General features: G+C 40.1%; 1 protein-coding gene across 2 annotated transcripts in view; it reads left to right on the top strand.

The window, feature by feature from the left end:
- The window catches only part of LOC110461989, a 48980-nt gene extending 29718 nt beyond the window's left edge, over positions 1-19262 (top strand). For both annotated transcript variants that reach the window (XM_021515749.1, XM_021515748.1), the window contains 4 exons: positions 1243-1413; positions 1963-2056; positions 5275-5347; positions 12556-19262. In XM_021515749.1, the coding sequence (XP_021371424.1) occupies positions 1243-1413; positions 1963-2056; positions 5275-5347; positions 12556-13089 (872 nt within the window). In that variant the 3' untranslated portion in view covers positions 13090-19262. The remainder of the gene's footprint in view (positions 1-1242; positions 1414-1962; positions 2057-5274; positions 5348-12555) is intronic.
- Positions 19263-21307: the final 2045 nt, after the last annotated feature.

The raw sequence follows: 21307 nt of genomic DNA, 5'->3' as shown, positions 1-21307 counted from the left end.
CTAGGTGGTTCTCCCAAGATGCATCAAAAATGAGAATGTCATCTAAAAAGTTGTCCAAATCCTCCACTCCGTCCAAGAGTTTCCGCATTAGCCGACTGAAGGTTGCTGGGGCGTTCATTAGTCCGAAGCTCATTACTTTGAACTGGAAGAGTCCAAACGGAGTGCTGAAGGCACTTTTACGTTTTGCCTCGTTGTCCATAGGGGCTTGCCAGTACCCCTTGCTCAAGTCAAAAAATAGTTGCACCCTGTCAGTTTCACAAACAGATCTTCAGCAGATCTAGATGGCATAGGCTCAGCGTCGAACACCGTAACTTTATTCAATTGACGATAGTCTATATAGAATCTACATGTTCCATCACGGTTCTTAATGCGTACCACTGGTGCTGAGTAATCAGAGTTAGATGGTCCAATCACATCCATTGTAAGCATCTTATCAACCTCTTTGTGGATTGTCTCCTTTGTGTGATAAGGAGTAGGTACGGTTTAACACGAACTGGTTTATCTGTCGTAGTGGTTATACTGTGCGTTGCTTGGATACGGCCTACCTTTCATGGTCCATTAACTTTGTCAGCATCTCCATCAACATTAAGTTTTTGCGTTAGAGAGAAACTATAAGTGCTAGACCAAACAAACTTGACATGTGCATTGATGGTCAAAGCGGGGCACAGGCGAGACATACCAATCCGAATGGCTTGTAGTTTGTGATATTTGTTTAATTACTCAGTATGAAAATTTAAGCTTTTCTTGTTATTCAAAAGGATCACCTTTCAACAGAATAGAATTCATTGTTTTTACATGTGTGATACTTCTAGCTGTGCATAGACCATGACCTGGTCAACCTTTATCTGACATCACATGCCATATCCAATAGTATTACATTATGCAGAAGTGAATTGAAGCTTAATGATCATACATCAGACCACCCTTGATGCCAAAACTAAAACTTACACAATCAGATTGGCTATGTCAACAATTAGCCACCAGACTCACATATGGTAATGATACAGAAAGGGTAGTAAATGTTGATTTACTATCAAGCACTCCAAGGGTCAGATGGATGTCGATAGTATGCTTTATGTGGTGACACAGGTCAGACTGACCAAAGTTACAATGGATTAGAACGTTAGGCAAACCTACAAAACGCAATCATCTCATATTTCTCACCTTCTTGTTTTCTGCTGAACAGAGCTACATTGTATTTAAAACATTACATATAAGACATTCAAGTTGATTTTTTTCCAGCTGTAATTATTACTGCCAGTGACAACATGATGCAGTTCTCTGTTAACTCATTGATGCCTGGACCCTACAACTGTACTGTCCACGGGGTGTTTCCCGGGGGAGACGGACCAAAGAGCACTCCCTCCAAAATGGTGGTTGGATCAGCTGGTAATATGGCGGCCTCAGTTTCAGGTAAGGATAGTTAATGTATCTTGTTTGTATCTATTTATGCCTCCATGGCTCTGCTTACTTCATTTCTTAAAAGAAATCATCAAAGTTTATATACAAAGGTCAAGTATGTGAATACCTCAGATGAGTTTGTTTTTCAGGGTACCAAGGTTAATGCCAAGGTCACTGTTGCTTTTTAAAGGTTTTGTCAACAAATCTACTGTCAACAGCTTACCAACTGCTGGGGCAAGGGGACACCCATGTCTTACTGACGTTTTCTGGTTTATTATGTGATTACAACTCTCAGAATGAATTTGAACAACAAATCAAAATTATATCTGCCACTATTGATCCTTGGGCAAACAGGCTGATAGAGAAAGAGAAATGTAATGCCTTTAAGAGTATTGGCTCATTCTCAAAAACTGATCGTGAGGTAACTGCTGCAGTAGCTTTAAATCAACCACATTTAAAACTAAATGGGGTTTTTCCAAGTATGTGAATGGCACTAGATATGTATGTTTTGTTTTGTTTTGTTTCCTGACATGAATAAGTTCATTTGTTTTCTGTTGACAGGGGAAGGTGATGGTTCCATGGGTATTATCATTGGGGCTGTTGTAGGGGCTCTTCTCCTATTGATAGTCCTTGTCCTGCTTGGCGTGAAATGCAAGTAAGTTTATGGCAATTAGGGTTACTGAGGCCAAGTCAGATCACTAAAGCAGGGTAATCTTACCAAAGTCAATTACTAAAGCAGGGTCATCTCCCCAATGTTAATCACTAAAGCAGGGTAATCTTACCAAAGTCAATCACTAAAGCAGGGTAATCTTACCAAAGTCAATTACTAAAGCAGGGTAATCTTACCAAAGTCAATCACTAAAGCAGGGTAATCTTACCAAAGTCAATTACTAAAGCAGGGTAATCTTACCAAAGTCAATCACTAAAGCAGGGTAATCTTACCAAAGTCAATTACTAAAGCAGGGTAATCTTACCAAAGTCAATTACTAAAGCAGGGTCATCTCCCCAATGTTTATCACTAAAGCAGGGTAATCTTACCAAAGTCAATTACTAAAGCAGGGTAATCTTACCAAAGTCAATTACTAAAGCAGGGTAATCTTACCAAAGTCAATTACTAAAGCAGGGTAATCTTACCAAAGTCAATTACTAAAGCAGGGTCATCTCCCCAGTGTTAATCACTAAAGCAGGGTAATCTTACCAAAGTCAATTACTAAAGCAGGGTCATCTCCCCAATGTTAATCACTAAAGCAGGGTAATCTTACCAAAGTCAACTAGAGTTAATGAAGCCAAGTCAGATCACTAAAGCAGGGTAATCTTACCAAAGTCAATTACTAATGCAGGGTAATCTCACCAAAGTCAACTAGAGTTACTGAAGCCAAGTCAGATCACTAAAGCAGGGTAATCTCACCATAGAGTTACTGAAGCCAAGGCAGATCACTTAAGCAGGGTAGGTTTAACAAAGTGAAATTGGGTTACTAAAGTAAGGTAGGGCTATTAAAATCAGATTATGTTACCAAAGCCTGATACTGAATTCAAGTTGGAACATCAAAGTCAGGTAAGGTTACAAAAGTCTATCAGGGTTGAATTTTGTAATGCAACCAAGTTCAGTAGGATATACCTGAGTTAGATTGGGCGACCTTAGTTAGGTTTAACAGATTTAAGTAGGTTACCAAAGTTAGAAAGGGTTACCTCAGTTAAGTAGGGTTACCAAAATTAGAAAGGGTTACCTTAGTTAGGTAGGGTTACCAAAACTAGAAAGGGTTACCTCAGTAAGGTAGGGTTACCAAAGTTAGAAAGGGTTACCTAAGTTAGATACGGTTACCTAAGTTAGAAAGGGTTTCCTCGGTAAGGTAGGGTTACCAAAATTAGAAAGGGTTACCTCAGTTAGGTAGGGTTGCCAAAGTTAGAAAACTAAGTTAGGTAGGGTTACCAAAACTAGAAAGGGTTACCTCAGTAAAGTAGGGTTACCAAAGTTAGAAAGGGTTACCTAAGTTAGGTAGGGTTACCAAAGTTAGAAAGGGTTACCTCAGTAAGGTAGGGTCACCCAAGTTTTAGAAAAGGTTACCTTAGTTAGGTAGGGTCATCAAAGTTAGAAAGGGTTACCTAAGTTAGGTAGGGTCACCAAAGTTAGAAAGGGTTACCTAAGTTAGGTAGGGTTACCAAAGTTAGAAACCTAAGTTAGGTAGGGTTACCAAAACTAGAAAGGGTTACCTCAGTAAGGTAGGGTTACCAAAGTTAGAAAGGGTTACCTAAGTTAGGTAGGGTTACCAAAGTTATAAAGGGTTACCTCAGTAAGGTAGGGTCACCAAAGTTTTAGAAAAGGTAACCTAAGTTAGGTAGGGTCATCAAAGTTAGAAAGGGTTAACTAAGTTAGGTAGGGTCACCAAAGTTAGAAAGGGTTACCTAAGTTAGGTAGGGTCACCAAAGTTAGATTGGGTTACCTAAGTTAGGTAGGGTTACCAAAGTTAGAAAGGGTTACCTAAGCTAGGTAGGGTTACCAAAGTTATAAAGGGTTACCTCAGTAAGGTAGGGTCACCAAAGTTAGAAAGGGTTACCTAAGTTAGGAAGGGTCACCAAAGTTGGAAAGGGTTACCTAAGTTAGGTAGGGTCATCAAAGTTAGAAAGGGTTACCTAAGTTAGGTAGGGTCACCAAAGGTAGAAAGGGTTACCTAAGTTAGGTAGGGTCACCAGAGTTAGAAAGGGTTACCTCAGTAAGGTAGGGTCACCAAAGTTAGAAAGGTTTACCTAAGTTAGGTAGGGTCACCAAAGTTAGATTGGGTTACCTAAGTTAGGTAGGGTTACCAAAGTTATAAAGGGTTACCTCAGTAAGGAAGGGTCACCAAAGTTTTAGAAAAGGTAACCTAAGTTAGGTAGGGTCATCAAAGTTAGAAAGGGTTAACTAAGTTAGGTAGGGTCACCAAAGTTAGAAAGGGTTACCTAAGTTAGGTAGGGTCCCCAAAGTTAGAAAGGGTTACCTAAGTTAGGTAGGGTCACCAGAGTTAGAAAGGGTTACCTCAGTAAGGTAGGGTCACCAAAGTTTTAGAAAAGGTAACCTAAGTTAGGTAGGGTCATCAAAGTTAGAAAGGGTTAACTAAGTTAGGTAGGGTCACCAAAGTTAGAAAGGGTTACGTAAGTTAGGTAGGGTCACCAAAGTTAGGTTGGATTACCTAAGTTAGGTTGGGTTACCAAAGTTAGAAAGGGTTACCTAAGTTAGGTAGGGTTACCAAAGTTAGAAAGGGTTACCTCAGTAAGGTAGGGTCACCAAAGTTAGAAAGGGTTACCTAAGTTAGGTAGGGTCACCAAAGTTAGAAAGGGTTACCTCAGTAAGGTAGGGTCACCAAAGTTAGAAAGGGTTACCTAAGTTAGGTAGGGTCACCAAAGTTAGAAAGGGTTACCTAAGTTAGGTAGGGTCACCAAAGTTAGAAAGGGTTACCTAAGTTAGGTAGGGTCACCAAAGTTAGAAAGGGTTACCTAAGTTAGGTAGGGTCACCAAAGTTAGAAAGGGTTACCTAAGTTAGGTAGGGTCACCAAAGTTAGAAAGGGTTACCTAAGTTAGGTAGGGTCACCAAAGTTAGAAAGGGTTACCTAAGTTAGGTAGGGTCACCAAAGTTAGAAAGGGTTACCTAAGTTAGGTAGGGTCACCAAAGTTAGAAAGGGTTACCTAAGTTAGGTAGGGTCACCAAAGTTAGAAAGGGTTACGTAAGTTAGGTAGCATTACTTAAGGCAGGTAAACCTACCTAAATGTATATCCAAACCTTTTACATCATTTCATTACCACAAGTACAATTATATGTACCTCTAATTCTGGTTCAACTTTCCATCACCTCAAATAACTATCTGTACAGTATATATCTGCTACTGTTTATATTTCAGGAAAATAAACCACAAAGCTTATATTGCTACAAAAGAAATTGAAGTCCCAGAGGTGGAAAAAAGGACGTCACATGTATGTATCTCCCCGTCAGATTGAACTTCACTACACAGGTTCATGATCCATTTTATGACAGTTTTGAATGAAAAAAATGAAACATCTGTTGCTCCCTATGCAAGATTAATAGAACCATTCATCCAATGGGATGTGATAGGGGGATCTTAAACCAAGGATGAAGAGTTTTCAACTCAAGGCATTACAAGTGTTTGGCTACTAATAAATCTTCCTCAAAAATGTTAAGATCCCACAAAAGGGGTTTTGCCAAATTTGAAAACCCTGAAAGTGGAATTTCCCTACCCTACAGATTTGGGCATGAAAGAGTATTTTTCTCTCATTCCTACTACCAGAATAAGCTCAGAAACCATAAAAATGTGTTTGGATTGGTTACCATTTTGAAAATATCAACTTTTACCCTTAGCTTTTTAGATGAAAACGAATCTGTCTGCGAGATTAAGCATACCCCATAAATGCAAACGGAGTTTGTGCAGAAAAATCAATTTTATCTTTCTTACATGTAAGGTAAATATTTCGTAAAAGCTTTTAACTTCATCACGTTGCGTTTTCTGCATTGCAGCATAAGACTTTTCCAAATTCGTGACATCACATCATCGTTGAGCAATTGTGATGTCAGGTCAGGGAAACAGTAGAAATTAAACTTTCTTACACTCCCTTCTTACCTTGGACCGCTCTATCTTACACTTCCTTCTTACCCTGGACAGCTCTATCTTACACCCCTTCTTACTCTGGACAGCTCTATCTTACACTCCTTCTTACCCTGGACAGCTCTATCTTACCCTCCCTTCTTACCCTGCACAGCTCTATATTACACTCCCTTCTTACCTGGACAGCTCTATCTTACACCCCTTCTTACCCTGGACAGCTCTATTTTACACTCCCTTCTAACCCTGGACAGCTCTATCTTACACCCCTTTCTTAACCTGGACAGCTCTATTTTACACTCCCTTCTAACCCTGGACAGCCCTATCTTACCCTCCCATCTTACCTGGACAGCTCTATCTTACCCTCCCTTCTTACCTGGACAGCTCTATCTTACACTCCCTTCTTACCTGGACAGCTCTATCTTACACCCCTTCTTACCCTGGACAGCTCTATTTTACACTCCCTTCTAACCCTGGACAGCTCTATCTTACACCCCTTTCTTACCCTGGACAGCTCTATTTTACACTCCCTTCTAACCCTGGACAGCTCTATCTTACACCCCTTTCTTAACCTGGACAGCTCTATTTTACACTCCCTTCTAACCCTGGACAGCCCTATCTTACCCTCCCATCTTACCTGGACAGCTCTATCTTACCCTCCCTTCTTACCTGGACAGCTCTATCTTACACTCCCTTCTTACCTGGACAGCTCTATCTTACACCCCTTCTTACCCTGGACAGCTCTATTTTACACTCCCTTCTAACCCTGGACAGCTCTATCTTACACCCCTTTCTTACCCTGGACAGCTCTATCTTACACCCCTTCTTACCCTGGACAGCTCTATCTTACACTCCCTTCTTACCCTGGACAGCTCTATCTTACACTCCCTTCTTACCCTGCACAGCTCTATCTTACACTCCCTTCTTACCCTGGACAGCTCTATCTTACACTCCCTTCTTACCCTGGACAGCTCTATCTTACACTCCCTTCTTACCCTGGACAGCTCTATCTTACACTCCCTTCTTACCCTGGACAGCTCTATCTTACACTCCCTTCTTACCCTGGACAGCTCTATCTTACACTCCCTTCTTACCCTGGACAGCTCTATCTTACACTCCCTTCTTACCCTGGACAGCTCTATCTTACACTCCCTTCTTACCCTGGACAGCTCTATCTTACACTCCCTTCTTACCCTGGACAGCTCTATCTTACACTCCCTTCTTACCCTGGACAGCTCTATCTTACACTCCCTTCTTACCCTGGACAGCTCTATCTTACACTCCCTTCTTACCCTGGACAGCTCTATCTTACACTCCCTTCTTACCCTGGACAGCTCTATCTTACACTCCCTTCTTACCCTGGACAGCTCTATCTTACACTCCCTTCTTACCCTGGACAGCTCTATCTTACACTCCCTTCTTACCCTGGACAGCTCTATCTTACACTCCCTTCTTACCCTGGACAGCTCTATCTTACACTCCCTTCTTACCCTGGACAGCTCTATCTTACACTCCCTTCTTACCCTGGACAGCTCTATCTTACACTCCCTTCTTACCCTGGACAGCTCTATCTTACACTCCCTTCTTACCCTGGACAGCTCTATCTTACACTCCCTTCTTACCCTGGACAGCTCTATCTTACACTCCCTTCTTACCCTGGACAGCTCTATCTTACACTCCCTTCTTACCCTGGACAGCTCTATCTTACACTCCATTCTTACCCTGGACAGCTCTATCTTACACCCCTTACTTACCCTGGACAGCTCTATCTTACACCCCTTCTTACCCTGGACAGCTCTACCTTACACCCCCTTCTTACTCTGGACAGCTCTATCTTACACTCCCTTCTTACCCTGGACAGCTCTATCTTACACTCCCTTCTTACCCTGGACAGCTCTATCTTACACTCCCTTCTTACCCTGGACAGCTCTATCTTACACTCCCTTCTTACCCTGGACAGCTCTATCTTACACTCCCTTCTTACCCTGGACAGCTCTATCTTACACTCCCTTCTTACCCTGGACAGCTCTATCTTACACTCCCTTCTTACCCTGGACAGCTCTATCTTACACTCCCTTCTTACCCTGGACAGCTCTATCTTACACTCCCTTCTTACCCTGGACAGCTCTATCTTACACTCCCTTCTTACCCTGGACAGCTCTATCTTACACTCCCTTCTTACCCTGGACAGCTCTATCTTACACTCCCTTCTTACCCTGGACAGCTCTATCTTACACTCCCTTCTTACCCTGGACAGCTCTATCTTACACTCCCTTCTTACCCTGGACAGCTCTATCTTACACTCCCTTCTTACCCTGGACAGCTCTATCTTACACTCCCTTCTTACCCTGGACAGCTCTATCTTACACTCCCTTCTTACCCTGGACAGCTCTATCTTACACTCCCTTCTTACCCTGGACAGCTCTATCTTACACTCCCTTCTTACCCTGGACAGCTCTATCTTACACTCCCTTCTTACCCTGGACAGCTCTATCTTACACTCCCTTCTTACCCTGGACAGCTCTATCTTACACTCCCTTCTTACCCTGGACAGCTCTATCTTACACTCCCTTCTTACCCTGGACAGCTCTATCTTACACTCCCTTCTTACCCTGGACAGCTCTATCTTACACTCCCTTCTTACCCTGGACAGCTCTATCTTACACTCCCTTCTTACCCTGGACAGCTCTATCTTACACTCCCTTCTTACCCTGGACAGCTCTATCTTACACTCCCTTCTTACCCTGGACAGCTCTATCTTACACTCCCTTCTTACCCTGGACAGCTCTATCTTACACTCCCTTCTTACCCTGGACAGCTCTATCTTACACTCCCTTCTTACCCTGGACAGCTCTATCTTACACTCCCTTCTTACCCTGGACAGCTCTATCTTACACTCCCTTCTTACCCTGGACAGCTCTATCTTACACTCCCTTCTTACCCTGGACAGCTCTATCTTACACTCCCTTCTTACCCTGGACAGCTCTATCTTACACTCCCTTCTTACCCTGGACAGCTCTATCTTACACTCCCTTCTTACCCTGGACAGCTCTATCTTACACTCCCTTCTTACCCTGGACAGCTCTATCTTACACTCCCTTCTTACCCTGGACAGCTCTATCTTACACTCCCTTCTTACCCTGGACAGCTCTATCTTACACTCCCTTCTTACCCTGGACAGCTCTATCTTACACTCCCTTCTTACCCTGGACAGCTCTATCTTACACTCCCTTCTTACCCTGGACAGCTCTATCTTACACTCCCTTCTTACCCTGGACAGCTCTATCTTACACTCCCTTCTTACCCTGGACAGCTCTATCTTACACTCCCTTCTTACCCTGGACAGCTCTATCTTACACTCCCTTCTTACCCTGGACAGCTCTATCTTACACTCCCTTCTTACCCTGGACAGCTCTATCTTACACTCCCTTCTTACCCTGGACAGCTCTATCTTACACTCCCTTCTTACCCTGGACAGCTCTATCTTACACTCCCTTCTTACCCTGGACAGCTCTATCTTACACTCCCTTCTTACCCTGGACAGCTCTATCTTACACTCCCTTCTTACCCTGGACAGCTCTATCTTACACTCCCTTCTTACCCTGGACAGCTCTATCTTACACTCCCTTCTTACCCTGGACAGCTCTATCTTACACTCCCTTCTTACCCTGGACAGCTCTATCTTACACTCCCTTCTTACCCTGGACAGCTCTATCTTACACTCCCTTCTTACCCTGGACAGCTCTATCTTACACTCCCTTCTTACCCTGGACAGCTCTATCTTACACTCCCTTCTTACCCTGGACAGCTCTATCTTACACTCCCTTCTTACCCTGGACAGCTCTATCTTACACTCCCTTCTTACCCTGGACAGCTCTATCTTACACTCCCTTCTTACCCTGGACAGCTCTATCTTACACTCCCTTCTTACCCTGGACAGCTCTATCTTACACTCCCTTCTTACCCTGGACAGCTCTATCTTACACTCCCTTCTTACCCTGGACAGCTCTATCTTACACTCCCTTCTTACCCTGGACAGCTCTATCTTACACTCCCTTCTTACCCTGGACAGCTCTATCTTACACTCCCTTCTTACCCTGGACAGCTCTATCTTACACTCCCTTCTTACCCTGGACAGCTCTATCTTACACTCCCTTCTTACCCTGGACAGCTCTATCTTACACTCCCTTCTTACCCTGGACAGCTCTATCTTACACTCCCTTCTTACCCTGGACAGCTCTATCTTACACTCCCTTCTTACCCTGGACAGCTCTATCTTACACTCCCTTCTTACCCTGGACAGCTCTATCTTACACTCCCTTCTTACCCTGGACAGCTCTATCTTACACTCCCTTCTTACCCTGGACAGCTCTATCTTACACTCCCTTCTTACCCTGGACAGCTCTATCTTACACTCCCTTCTTACCCTGGACAGCTCTATCTTACACTCCCTTCTTACCCTGGACAGCTCTATCTTACACTCCCTTCTTACCCTGGACAGCTCTATCTTACACTCCCTTCTTACCCTGGACAGCTCTATCTTACACTCCCTTCTTACCCTGGACAGCTCTATCTTACACTCCCTTCTTACCCTGGACAGCTCTATCTTACACTCCCTTCTTACCCTGGACAGCTCTATCTTACACTCCCTTCTTACCCTGGACAGCTCTATCTTACACTCCCTTCTTACCCTGGACAGCTCTATCTTACACTCCCTTCTTACCCTGGACAGCTCTATCTTACACTCCCTTCTTACCCTGGACAGCTCTATCTTACACTCCCTTCTTACCCTGGACAGCTCTATCTTACACTCCCTTCTTACCCTGGACAGCTCTATCTTACACTCCCTTCTTACCCTGGACAGCTCTATCTTACACTCCCTTCTTACCCTGGACAGCTCTATCTTACACTCCCTTCTTACCCTGGACAGCTCTATCTTACACTCCCTTCTTACCCTGGACAGCTCTATCTTACACTCCCTTCTTACCCTGGACAGCTCTATCTTACACTCCCTTCTTACCCTGGACAGCTCTATCTTACACTCCCTTCTTACCCTGGACAGCTCTATCTTACACTCCCTTCTTACCCTGGACAGCTCTATCTTACACTCCCTTCTTACCCTGGACAGCTCTATCTTACACTCCCTTCTTACCCTGGACAGCTCTATCTTACACTCCCTTCTTACCCTGGACAGCTCTATCTTACACTCCCTTCTTACCCTGGACAGCTCTATCTTACACTCCCTTCTTACCCTGGACAGCTCTATCTTACACTCCCTTCTTACCCTGGACAGCTCTATCTTACACTCCCTTCTTACCCTGGACAGCTCTATCTTACACTCCCTTCTTACCCTGGACAGCTCTATCTTACACTCCCTTCTTACCCTGGACAGCTCTATCTTACACCCCTTTCTTACCCTGGACAGCTCTATCTTACACCCCTTTCTTACCCTGGACAGCTCTATCTTACCTTCCCTTCTTACCCTGGACAGCTCTATCTTACACCCCTTACTTACCCTGGACAGCTCTATCTTACACCCCATTCTTACCCTGGACAGCTCTATCTTACATTCCGTTCTTACCCTGGACAGCTCTATATTACACTCCTTCTTACCCTGGACAGCTATATCTTACACTCCCTTCTTACCCTGGATAGCTCCATCTTACACCCTCGGAAATGAGAGAAAATGGTTTCTTTCCCATTAGAGAGAGATATTCACACTTCTGGTCAGGGAAAGATACTGTATTTCGGTCTTACTTTAGGCTAAAGACGAAGGGATCTCACGGTCATAACAATTGTATGACCTCACGTCAACAATAGCATATCATGGGAGATAACTCTGATTTGCTGGGAATCTGCATTTTCATTTCATGAAATTACCACTTATATTTGGTGTTGGAGAAAAATAATCATTCTCAACTCTGGAGGTAAGATATTTAAAAGTCTGGCCCTCTGCACAGCCTTAAGCTAGACATTTAAGAATTTTACCCCTTGGGTTGAGATTTTTCTGTCTTACCCCAAGGTGGGGAAAGATTATATTGATCTTACACTTGGGAAAGTATAATGGACACACTTGTCCATGTTAACAGAAAGTATGACCCCCTACAGGAAGTAGAGTTTTTTCCATGACCGCTCTATTGTGTGGACACAGAAGAGATAGAAATTATCTGCTGCCCTTATAGCAACACTTGTGAACTCGTTTTCTGTTGGTTACCCACCCTTTGGTGTGCAGTGGTGTCACTCAAGGAACCTCTGGTTAGCCCAGAATGATGTGACATGGTTGAGTGTACGCTACCATGTCATTGTTTAGACATTTCAGTAACATCACACGTGTATAGTGGTCCTTGAGTTGCCCTCTCATCTGTTAACATTGTATTTAGATGACTTCAGCTATTTTGAGGCCACAATTTTACTATAACAAACAAAACAAACAAATCATGACAGATGATGACAGATCAGTTTGGCGTAATTGTTTTAACTGTGTACAAGTGTTGTTGTATGTTGTTTTGTGATATTTATCATAAAATTTTCAGATAATGGTACCTTATAACTTTCTAATTTCAGAACAATGGTGAACTTCAAGGAAACAGTAGTGACTCGGGCGTAGTTGACGATGGCAAGTACTCTTCTGAAGACGATCCAACAAGGGTCGCTTTACTACCTCAAAAAGAGGACCTTCAGATCAGAAGAGGAGAACCATGTAAAAGGCCACTGATACAACAGGAAGATTCTAAAGGTGTACATTCCAGTTCTGTCAAAAACATTGGGTATAAACAAAATGCCAGTCACGCCTCACACCCAGACACTACAAGTGGAATAGATTCTGGTGTAAGTGGGACAGACACAGGACAGACAATGGACACAGGACAGACATTGAACACAGGACAGACAGTGCTGTTTGACCAAAGTGAGAGAGATAGGACTCTATATCCTAGTGTGTCAAGTGACCAAAGTAATGATCAGTCAGGTAACCAGGATGACGGTTACAGACGTCCAACTTTTGCAGACAGTTCGGTTGATTCACAATATGATCCAATCGACAATTATGATTTATCCAAAGTTTCAGTGGAGTCGTATACCCAGCCTACTATCGCATAGAGCGCAGCAAATCCACCGAGTATACTGTAGAATAGTTTTATTATAAGTGCGTTCCAGTACCATACACAGACCTCAGCTGGAGAATGAACCTTGTAAGGAGTCCTGGGGTGTCGCCTGTAGAACAAAATTAGATTAATGGATGGGGGGGATTCATCATAAAAGACAAGCCAGTTAGGGGATAAACTTACTGTATTTTGCAATTTGCTGCTGTTTATTGTGATTATACTTTTGAAAAAATGAGGTTTACTGGCGACTCGGAGCTGAGCCAGTAAAATGGATATTTGGTATTATCACAATATACAGTTGTACCTCAGCAAATATAAAAATACAGTAGTATTATCCCCATTCTAATTCTTATAAGCTAAAATCACTGAAATAAATGACAATTCTGAGATGGTTTGAGCCTTTTCTTTAAAATCGCGGTCTCCCTTCTGTGGATTTGTTACGTCAGGAACATTGGAAGTGACGTCAACATACATTGACCTTTCACAGTATCCTATTGTTCCTGATGTCATTAATTATCATTCCATGATGTGTCAGGGTCAATGATATCATTAATTATCATTCCATGATGTGTCAGGGTCAATGATATCATTAATTATCATTCCATGATGTGTCAGGGTCAATGATATCATAAACAATCACTAACTGGGCTTCATATGCAAATTCAAAGTTTTCAGCCGGTAATTCATGGTTATACCATCACAAATTGTTTTGATTGACCTATTAAATGCTGCGTTACATCACAAATTGTTTTGATTGACCTATTAAATGCTGCGTTACATCACAAATTGTTTTGATTGACCTATTAAATGCTGCATTACATCACAAATTGTTTTGATTGACCTATTAAATGCTGCGTTACATCACATTGTTTTGATTGACATATTAAATGCTGCATTACATCTTAAATGAATTAGAATAAGCTTTGTATGTCCTCTGATAACTCTGAACTGTATGTTTTCTAAATCAAATCTTAAGTACTTGGTATCTAAAAATAAGTAAACAGGGTCCTCAAAATAACTGAGCTTGTGTGTTATAAAATGCATCAGAAAATAATTCTGTCCCTATTGTTTTGTGTAGGGGAGATATGTTTTAACACAAACATCAATCAGGATAAATAGAACACAAGTGCTGATCTTTTCCTATATTGAGAATTAATTTGATGCTTACAACTTTTCCCCTGTATGTATTCTGTTCAATAGTGAGCGTATGATAGCTGATTTGAATACACATTGAGCCTGGTATAACATTATTGTTGTGAGTATAAATTTACATGTGTCTGTGGTACTTAGTACTCGTGTCGTTATTATTGTTTGGAGTATGTGGTACGTCATGTGTTTGCGTATGTCAGTATGTAGTACATGTACTATATTTATGGAAGTTGTGCTGGTTTGCTCCATCAAATTACACTCATATATTACAGAAAAACTTATATCATCCCTGTCAACCGGCTAAAATTTTCATCAGGGAGGAAAAAGGTAGCAAATTTTATTTTAATATCTATATAATACTTATGTAAGATGCCAAAACAATACTGTAAAATGCCTTATTCAAGCCAACCTATGCAATTCTGAATTACATTATGATTTGGAAGAAAGGATTAGGAAACATATTTATGTTTAAATTAACAAATTAAATTAAATTAAATAGTGTGTAGCTAGACCAGTCATGGTGGAACAAAACACAAATATTATTACATTATTTTCTTGGTGAGTTTTTGACTAGATCTGTCAAACACGTTACTCTACTTATAATACATGAATCCTATACAAGGTATAGGTAAAATTATTTAAAATGGTACCTCGTTTTTGTTAAAAAGTTTTTTTGGGGTTTTTTAATGTCCCAAAAATCTATTTAAAGATTTTTTACTTCTCGTTTATTGAAGTATGAAAAGACAAGTTATATTCTTGTGTCATTCCATACTTAGTGTACATGCAGTTGAATTTGACCTCATTAACCTTCTTAGTTACCTGTATAAGAAATATTTTTCTAAACTGTATCAATATCCATGTACATTATATATATTTCATATTATCGTGTTTTCAATCACCGTCATCATACAAAATCACTTTTGTATATAAAATGTTAAGGGCATTATTAGCAAGCACTTCACCTTAATAAGTCTACAGAGCTCTGTCCTCCGCAAGGCACTCTGGTGGCTACCGAATATATAGAACAAGCTTGCTTACACTTGCTTTCTCCCACCTCTACATGGAATCAAAAGTGTCAAAACATCATTTTATAAAAACTAGTTAATGATATTTGTACAAGCTTGCCATGGAGAACCTGCGTGGTAAATTTGAGGTATGCATGTACCTATTGCATAATGTACTTTTTTCTTCTCTTTCCAAATAATGACTTTACTGTATGCAACCTTTAAATTTGTTCATATAAAGTCTTGCACTTAATTCTGAAAGGGTGTGGAAGAGTACGAGACCATTATTATTTAGATAAATGTAATTTACCTAAAAACTAGCAGTATATATACTTGTTTTTGTTATTGATGTTTGCTTGGTAGAGTTTTCATACATACATGTATGGGGTATACTTCTACCCTAGGGGGTAGGATTTGAGGTCAGATCCCTGGTAAAGCCTCAGTTTTAATTCTACACCCTAGGGTAGAATTTCCATATCCCCATACCTGGTATATATATACTTATATGTGTAAACATTCTATTACCCTTCATTTTAAAACTCTGTTTCATGATGCAGCCAACTTAATACAAACCATGAGCTTACCAAACAAACCACGATAACAAAAACAAGAACTTTCAAATGTTCTCAGAAGATTTCTGTTGTTTCGTTTTAAGTGAAATGTCATATGATATAACAAATTGTTTACTTTGATAACTAAAGTTGTCGTCTTTACTTAAGGAGTTCTACTGTTGTTCTCCTTAATTTGACTCTTCAGGCCCCGAGATCAGGAAGCAATCTTAAGTCTAATAATGACTTTAATTTTGACTTGACCAATCACAGATAACATCAGGTAAGTGACGTCATACGTAATCAGCTGAGCAGAAACATCAGGTAAAGTGACGTCATACGTAATTGGCTGAGCAGAAACATCAGGTAAAGTGACGTCATATGTAATTGGCTGAGCAGAAACATCAGGTAACGTGACGTCATACGTAATTGGCTGTGCAGAAACATCTGGTAAAGTGACGTCATACGTAATTGGCTGAGCAGAAATTTAAATCCAAGATTGTTTCCTGTTCCTAGGGCCTGATTGTGTTATATTGTTTACATGTGTATCTGTACCGATTGTTACTAAATATAGATCCTGGGAATTTTTCTTTTGCAAAACTCCACTTAAATGTTAGCATTATTATTCAATATTTGCTTTTTGTTGTATTGCTTTAAATTTAATGACAATGAATGCTACCTCTGAAAAAAAGTTGTTGTGGCATAAAATTGGTAACGTTTGTATTTTGTTGTAATTTTGAATTGTAAAAAATGCCAATTTACCAAAAAATAAAAATTTGTGTAATATGTGCTTATCTCTAGTAAAATGCACACATATGTACCCAGTAATAAGCTATTTCAATTTTAGTGTCTGATTAACTGATTAAAACAGACTGAAGAAATCCTTTTGTATATATACTAGAACAGTATATGTGATCAATTTTCTCTGCCTTTTGTTTAAAATGTTCAGATAAGATTGCTCAATAGTTCATCAGAACCACAGAATGCTTGTTTAGCACCTCATCGGCCACATTTACTGGATGTCACAGTGCCTTAGTTATTGCTTTTTATCTGGGGGGGTTTAATTGTAATTTATTAAGTTTACATGTTATGAAATAATACAATCTCGGCACAGTAAAAGTAAATCATATGTAGATGTGGGCTATAATGATTATTTATACCATAGTGAAAGTAAATCATATGTAGATGTGGGACATAATGATTATTTATACCACAGTGAACGTAAATCATATGTAGATGTGGGGTATATTGATTATTTATACCACAGTAAAAGTAAATCATATGTAGATGTGGGACATAATGATTAATTATACCACAGTGAAAGAAAATCATATGTAGATGTGGGCTATTATACCGCCTTCAAACAAACTTTGAACATGTAGATAAAATGAACTGGGGGGGCATATATTTGTGAGCTGGCTTACAGTTGATCATGTTCCTTAAGGCTACATGCTAATTTACTCTGACATGAATCTTCATTCTAAGAGAGTTCCAAACCGAGAGACTAGTGAAGTATCTTTTATGAATATTATTTTGACTTTATCTTTAATTAGGACTAATTTAGCTTTTTTTGCGACCCAAATGAACAGCACACAAGAATGAATGCATTAACAACGTCAAGGCAGAACACTCTAAAACAAGTTGCAGGTCACATAAGGTAGCATATAACCTTTATCATCCTATATGGTTCTATATCTAAGAATATAAATGTGTTGAATAGTAAAACTAGGTCGCTGTGACTGTGGTATAAAATACTGTCATGACTACTAATTTTGTGTACTTTAATATAGTGTTAGAAACATCTGCATCACTCAACGTTACATTTTTACATCGAAAAAAATTTGGAAAAAAATGAATGCCAATTTTTTAAATTTCTTTCCTTTGGAATAGGGGTATTTCCTGTAGTGTTCAGTATTTTTTGTTGGTTTGGTATTTATTTTACTTTTAATTGTATGTATTTCAATAAACACTGTATAATACTAACAAGAAAGTTTTACAGACCAGGAAATTTGAATACATTTTCAGTGACTAACGGGTATTTTGGTTCAATTAAGTTTAATTTATTCAATGTATAGAAAGGTTTTATACTGTCATTTTTTTCATTATCATTTTGTCAAACAGACAATAGAGAGTGTCTTGGGGGTAATACCCCACCAATAGCAAGTGTGATTTAGTTTAATGTAATTCATGGAGCTTGCAATATATTGTGAACATAGGATGAAATGAAAATTTCCTCAAAGGTTTTTTTTTCAATACTTAATTTGCAGATATTTGCACAAGCCCTTTTAAAAAAAGTATTCCACAAAACTCACTCGTCACACATTGCGATGCAATCTACAGAATTATATTAATTGGAAGGTTGAATGTTTGAAAGAACGAATTATTAAAAAAAAAACACATAAAACATGCAAAGGTCAAACATGGGATCTTTTCATCACAAATCCTTTATTGCATTATTTATCTTGCCTTCTTTAAGTGTCCAATTTATAGACCACAAAGCCTATTGACAGGGGAAGTTACTCTAAGCCACAAAGCCTATGCTATTGACAGGGGAAGTTACTCTAAGCCAGAAAGCCTATTGACAGGGGAAGTTACTCTAAGCCACAAAGCCTATTGACAGGGGAAGTTACTCTAAGCCAGAAAAACTCCTTTAAGTTAGTTAATCTTCTATACGTGAGGTAAGGAGAGCTCTGAGTGGCACTCTTTTTTGCGATTATAACTGATGCAGTGGTACCCTTTACCTTAATATTTACATAATGTACGTTAGCCCATTTCAAAAAAGCAGTCCATAAAAATCACATGTTTTGATGAATTTTACTTTACATATATTGTACCAGTCATTAGCATATGATAGAGCTACCTCCCTTCATTAGCCCTCTTTTAATAGCTTGACAGGCCTACAATAATGGGCCTCCGACCACAAATATAGTGCATAAGGACATTTCTGGTCAGTTACTTAATATTTTTTCCTGTCTGATCTATGACAGATATATGTACAGTTTTTTTGCATAGAATTGTTCAACAATATCTATTCTAGTTATTTAATTTTTCTTGACACAGTTTTCAAATTTGTATTTGCAGCAGGACACAATGAGTAATGAGGCTTGCGCATTGATATTTTGTGATTTTTGGTATTTTCTCCTATACATGCAGGGTAGTGACATTCAAATGAAATTATCTTTCTTAAATGCCAGTCATGAGGTACTTTCCAGCTCACTGTAGGTTCAGTTTGAATAGATCTTCAATTTGAAATACCGGTAGGACCAGACCCTGCATGCGCAAAGTTTTAAAACATTTTAATTTCATATTTCCTTTGGTAGTAACATTTAGTGGAATTAATTGTGGTCTGAGGCCAATGTAGGTCTGCTTGAACTTTTACAGTTGCCTGTTTGTCTTATTTTTAGGTCACCTGAGCTTTGCTCAAGTGACCTATTCCAATCGCTTTTCGTCCGTCGTCGTCCGTCGTCCGTCGTCCGTCGTGCGTCGTGCGTAAACTTTTACATTTTCAACTTCTTCTCAAGAACCAGTGGATGGATTTTTTTCAAACTTGGTCAGAATCATCCTTGGTAGATGAGGCTTCAAAATTGTAAAATTGGGATTCCTACCCCAACCCCTGGGGCCAGGGCGGGGCCCCAAAGGGAAAATTATCCAATATTTCAAAAATCTTCTTCTCCAGACTCAGAGGTACTACAGTGATTTTCTCTACGTGGAAAGAAAGATCATCAGGGGCTTTACTTAAATTGTAAATTTCAGGACCCCCGAGCTATCCGTTCTCCCTTGGGGAGGGGGTAAAGTTTACTATAGTTTATATAGGGAAATAACACTTTTGGGTATATTTTGACAACTTTCTGTAGGAAATTATTTTTACTTGGTGAGAATTATCCTTGGAGGTAGATGGTTTCAAATTGTAAAATTGAGATTCCTACCCCGACCCCTGGGGCCAGGGCGGGGCCCCAAAGGGAAAATTAATCAATATTTCAAAAATCTTCTTCTCCAGACTCAGAGGTACTACAGTGATTTTCTCTACGTGGAAAGAAAGATCATCAGGGGCTTTACTTAAATTGTAAATTTCAGGACCCCCGAGCTATCCGTTCTCCCTTGGGGAGGGGGTAAAGTTTACTATAGTTTATATAGGGAAATAACACTTTTGGGTATATTTTGACAACTTTCTGTAGGAAATTATTTTTACTTGGTGAGAATTATCCTTGGAGGTAGATGGTTTCAAATTGTAAAATTGAGATTCCTACCCCGACCCCTGGGGCCAGGGCGGGGCCCCAAAGGGAAAATTAATCAATATTTCAAAAATCTTCTTCTCCAGACTCAGAGGTACTACAGTGATTTTCTCTACGTGGAAAGAAAGATCATCAGGGGCTTTACTTAAATTGTAAATTTCAGGACCCCCGAGCTATCCGTTCTCCCTTGGGGAGGGGGTAAAGTTTACTATAGTTTATATAGGGAAATAACACTTTTGGGTATATTTTGACAACTTTCTGTAGGAAATTATTTTTACTTGGTGAGAATTATCCTTGGAGGTAGATGGTTTCAAATTGTAAAATTGAGATTCCTACCCCGACCCCTGGGGCCAGGGCGGGGCCCCAAAGGGAAAATTAATCAATATTTCAAAAATCTTCTTCTCCAGACTCAGAGGTACTACAGTGATTTTCTCTACGTGGAAAGAAAGATCATCAGGGGCTTTACTTAAATTGTAAATTTCAGGACCCCCGAGCTATCCGTTCTCCCTTGGGGAGGGGGTAAAGTTTACTATAGTTTATATAGGGAAATAACACTTTTGGGTATATTTTGACAACTTTCTGTAGGAAATTATTTTTACTTGGTGAGAATTATCCTTGGAGGTAGATGGTTTCAAATTGTAAAATTGAGATTCCTACCCCGACCCCTGGGGCCAGGGCGGGGCCCCAAAGGGAAAATTAATCAATATTTCAAAAATCTTCTTCTCCAGACTCAGAGGTACTACAGTGATTTTCTCTACGTGGAAAGAAAGATCATCAGGGGCTTTACTTAAATTGTAAATTTCAGGACCCCCGAGCTATCCGTTCTCCCTTGGGGAGGGGGTAAAGTTTACTATAGTTTATATAGGGAAATAACACTTTTGGGTATATTTTGACAACTTTCTGTAGGAAATTATTTTTACTTGGTGAGAATTATCCTTGGAGGTAGATGGTTTCAAATTGTAAAATTGAGATTCCTACCCCGACCCCTGGGGCCAGGGCGGGGCCCCAAAGGGAAAATTAATCAATATTTCAAAAATCTTCTTCTCCAGACTCAGAGGTACTACAGTGATTTTCTCTACGTGGAAAGAAAGATCATCAGGGGCTTTACTTAAATTGTAAATTTCAGGACCCCCGAGCTATCCGTTCTCCCTTGGGGAGGGGGTAAAGTTTACTATAGTTTATATAGGGAAATAACACTTTTGGGTATATTTTGACAACTTTCTGTAGGAAATTATTTTTACTTGGTGAGAATTATCCTTGGAGGTAGATGGTTTCAAATT

The sequence above is a fragment of the Mizuhopecten yessoensis genome, unplaced genomic scaffold (assembly GCF_002113885.1).
Source record: "Mizuhopecten yessoensis strain PY_sf001 unplaced genomic scaffold, ASM211388v2 scaffold10715, whole genome shotgun sequence".
Taxonomy (NCBI): Eukaryota; Metazoa; Mollusca; class Bivalvia; order Pectinida; family Pectinidae; genus Mizuhopecten; species Mizuhopecten yessoensis.
This window is presented reverse-complemented; position numbering and strand designations above follow the sequence as displayed.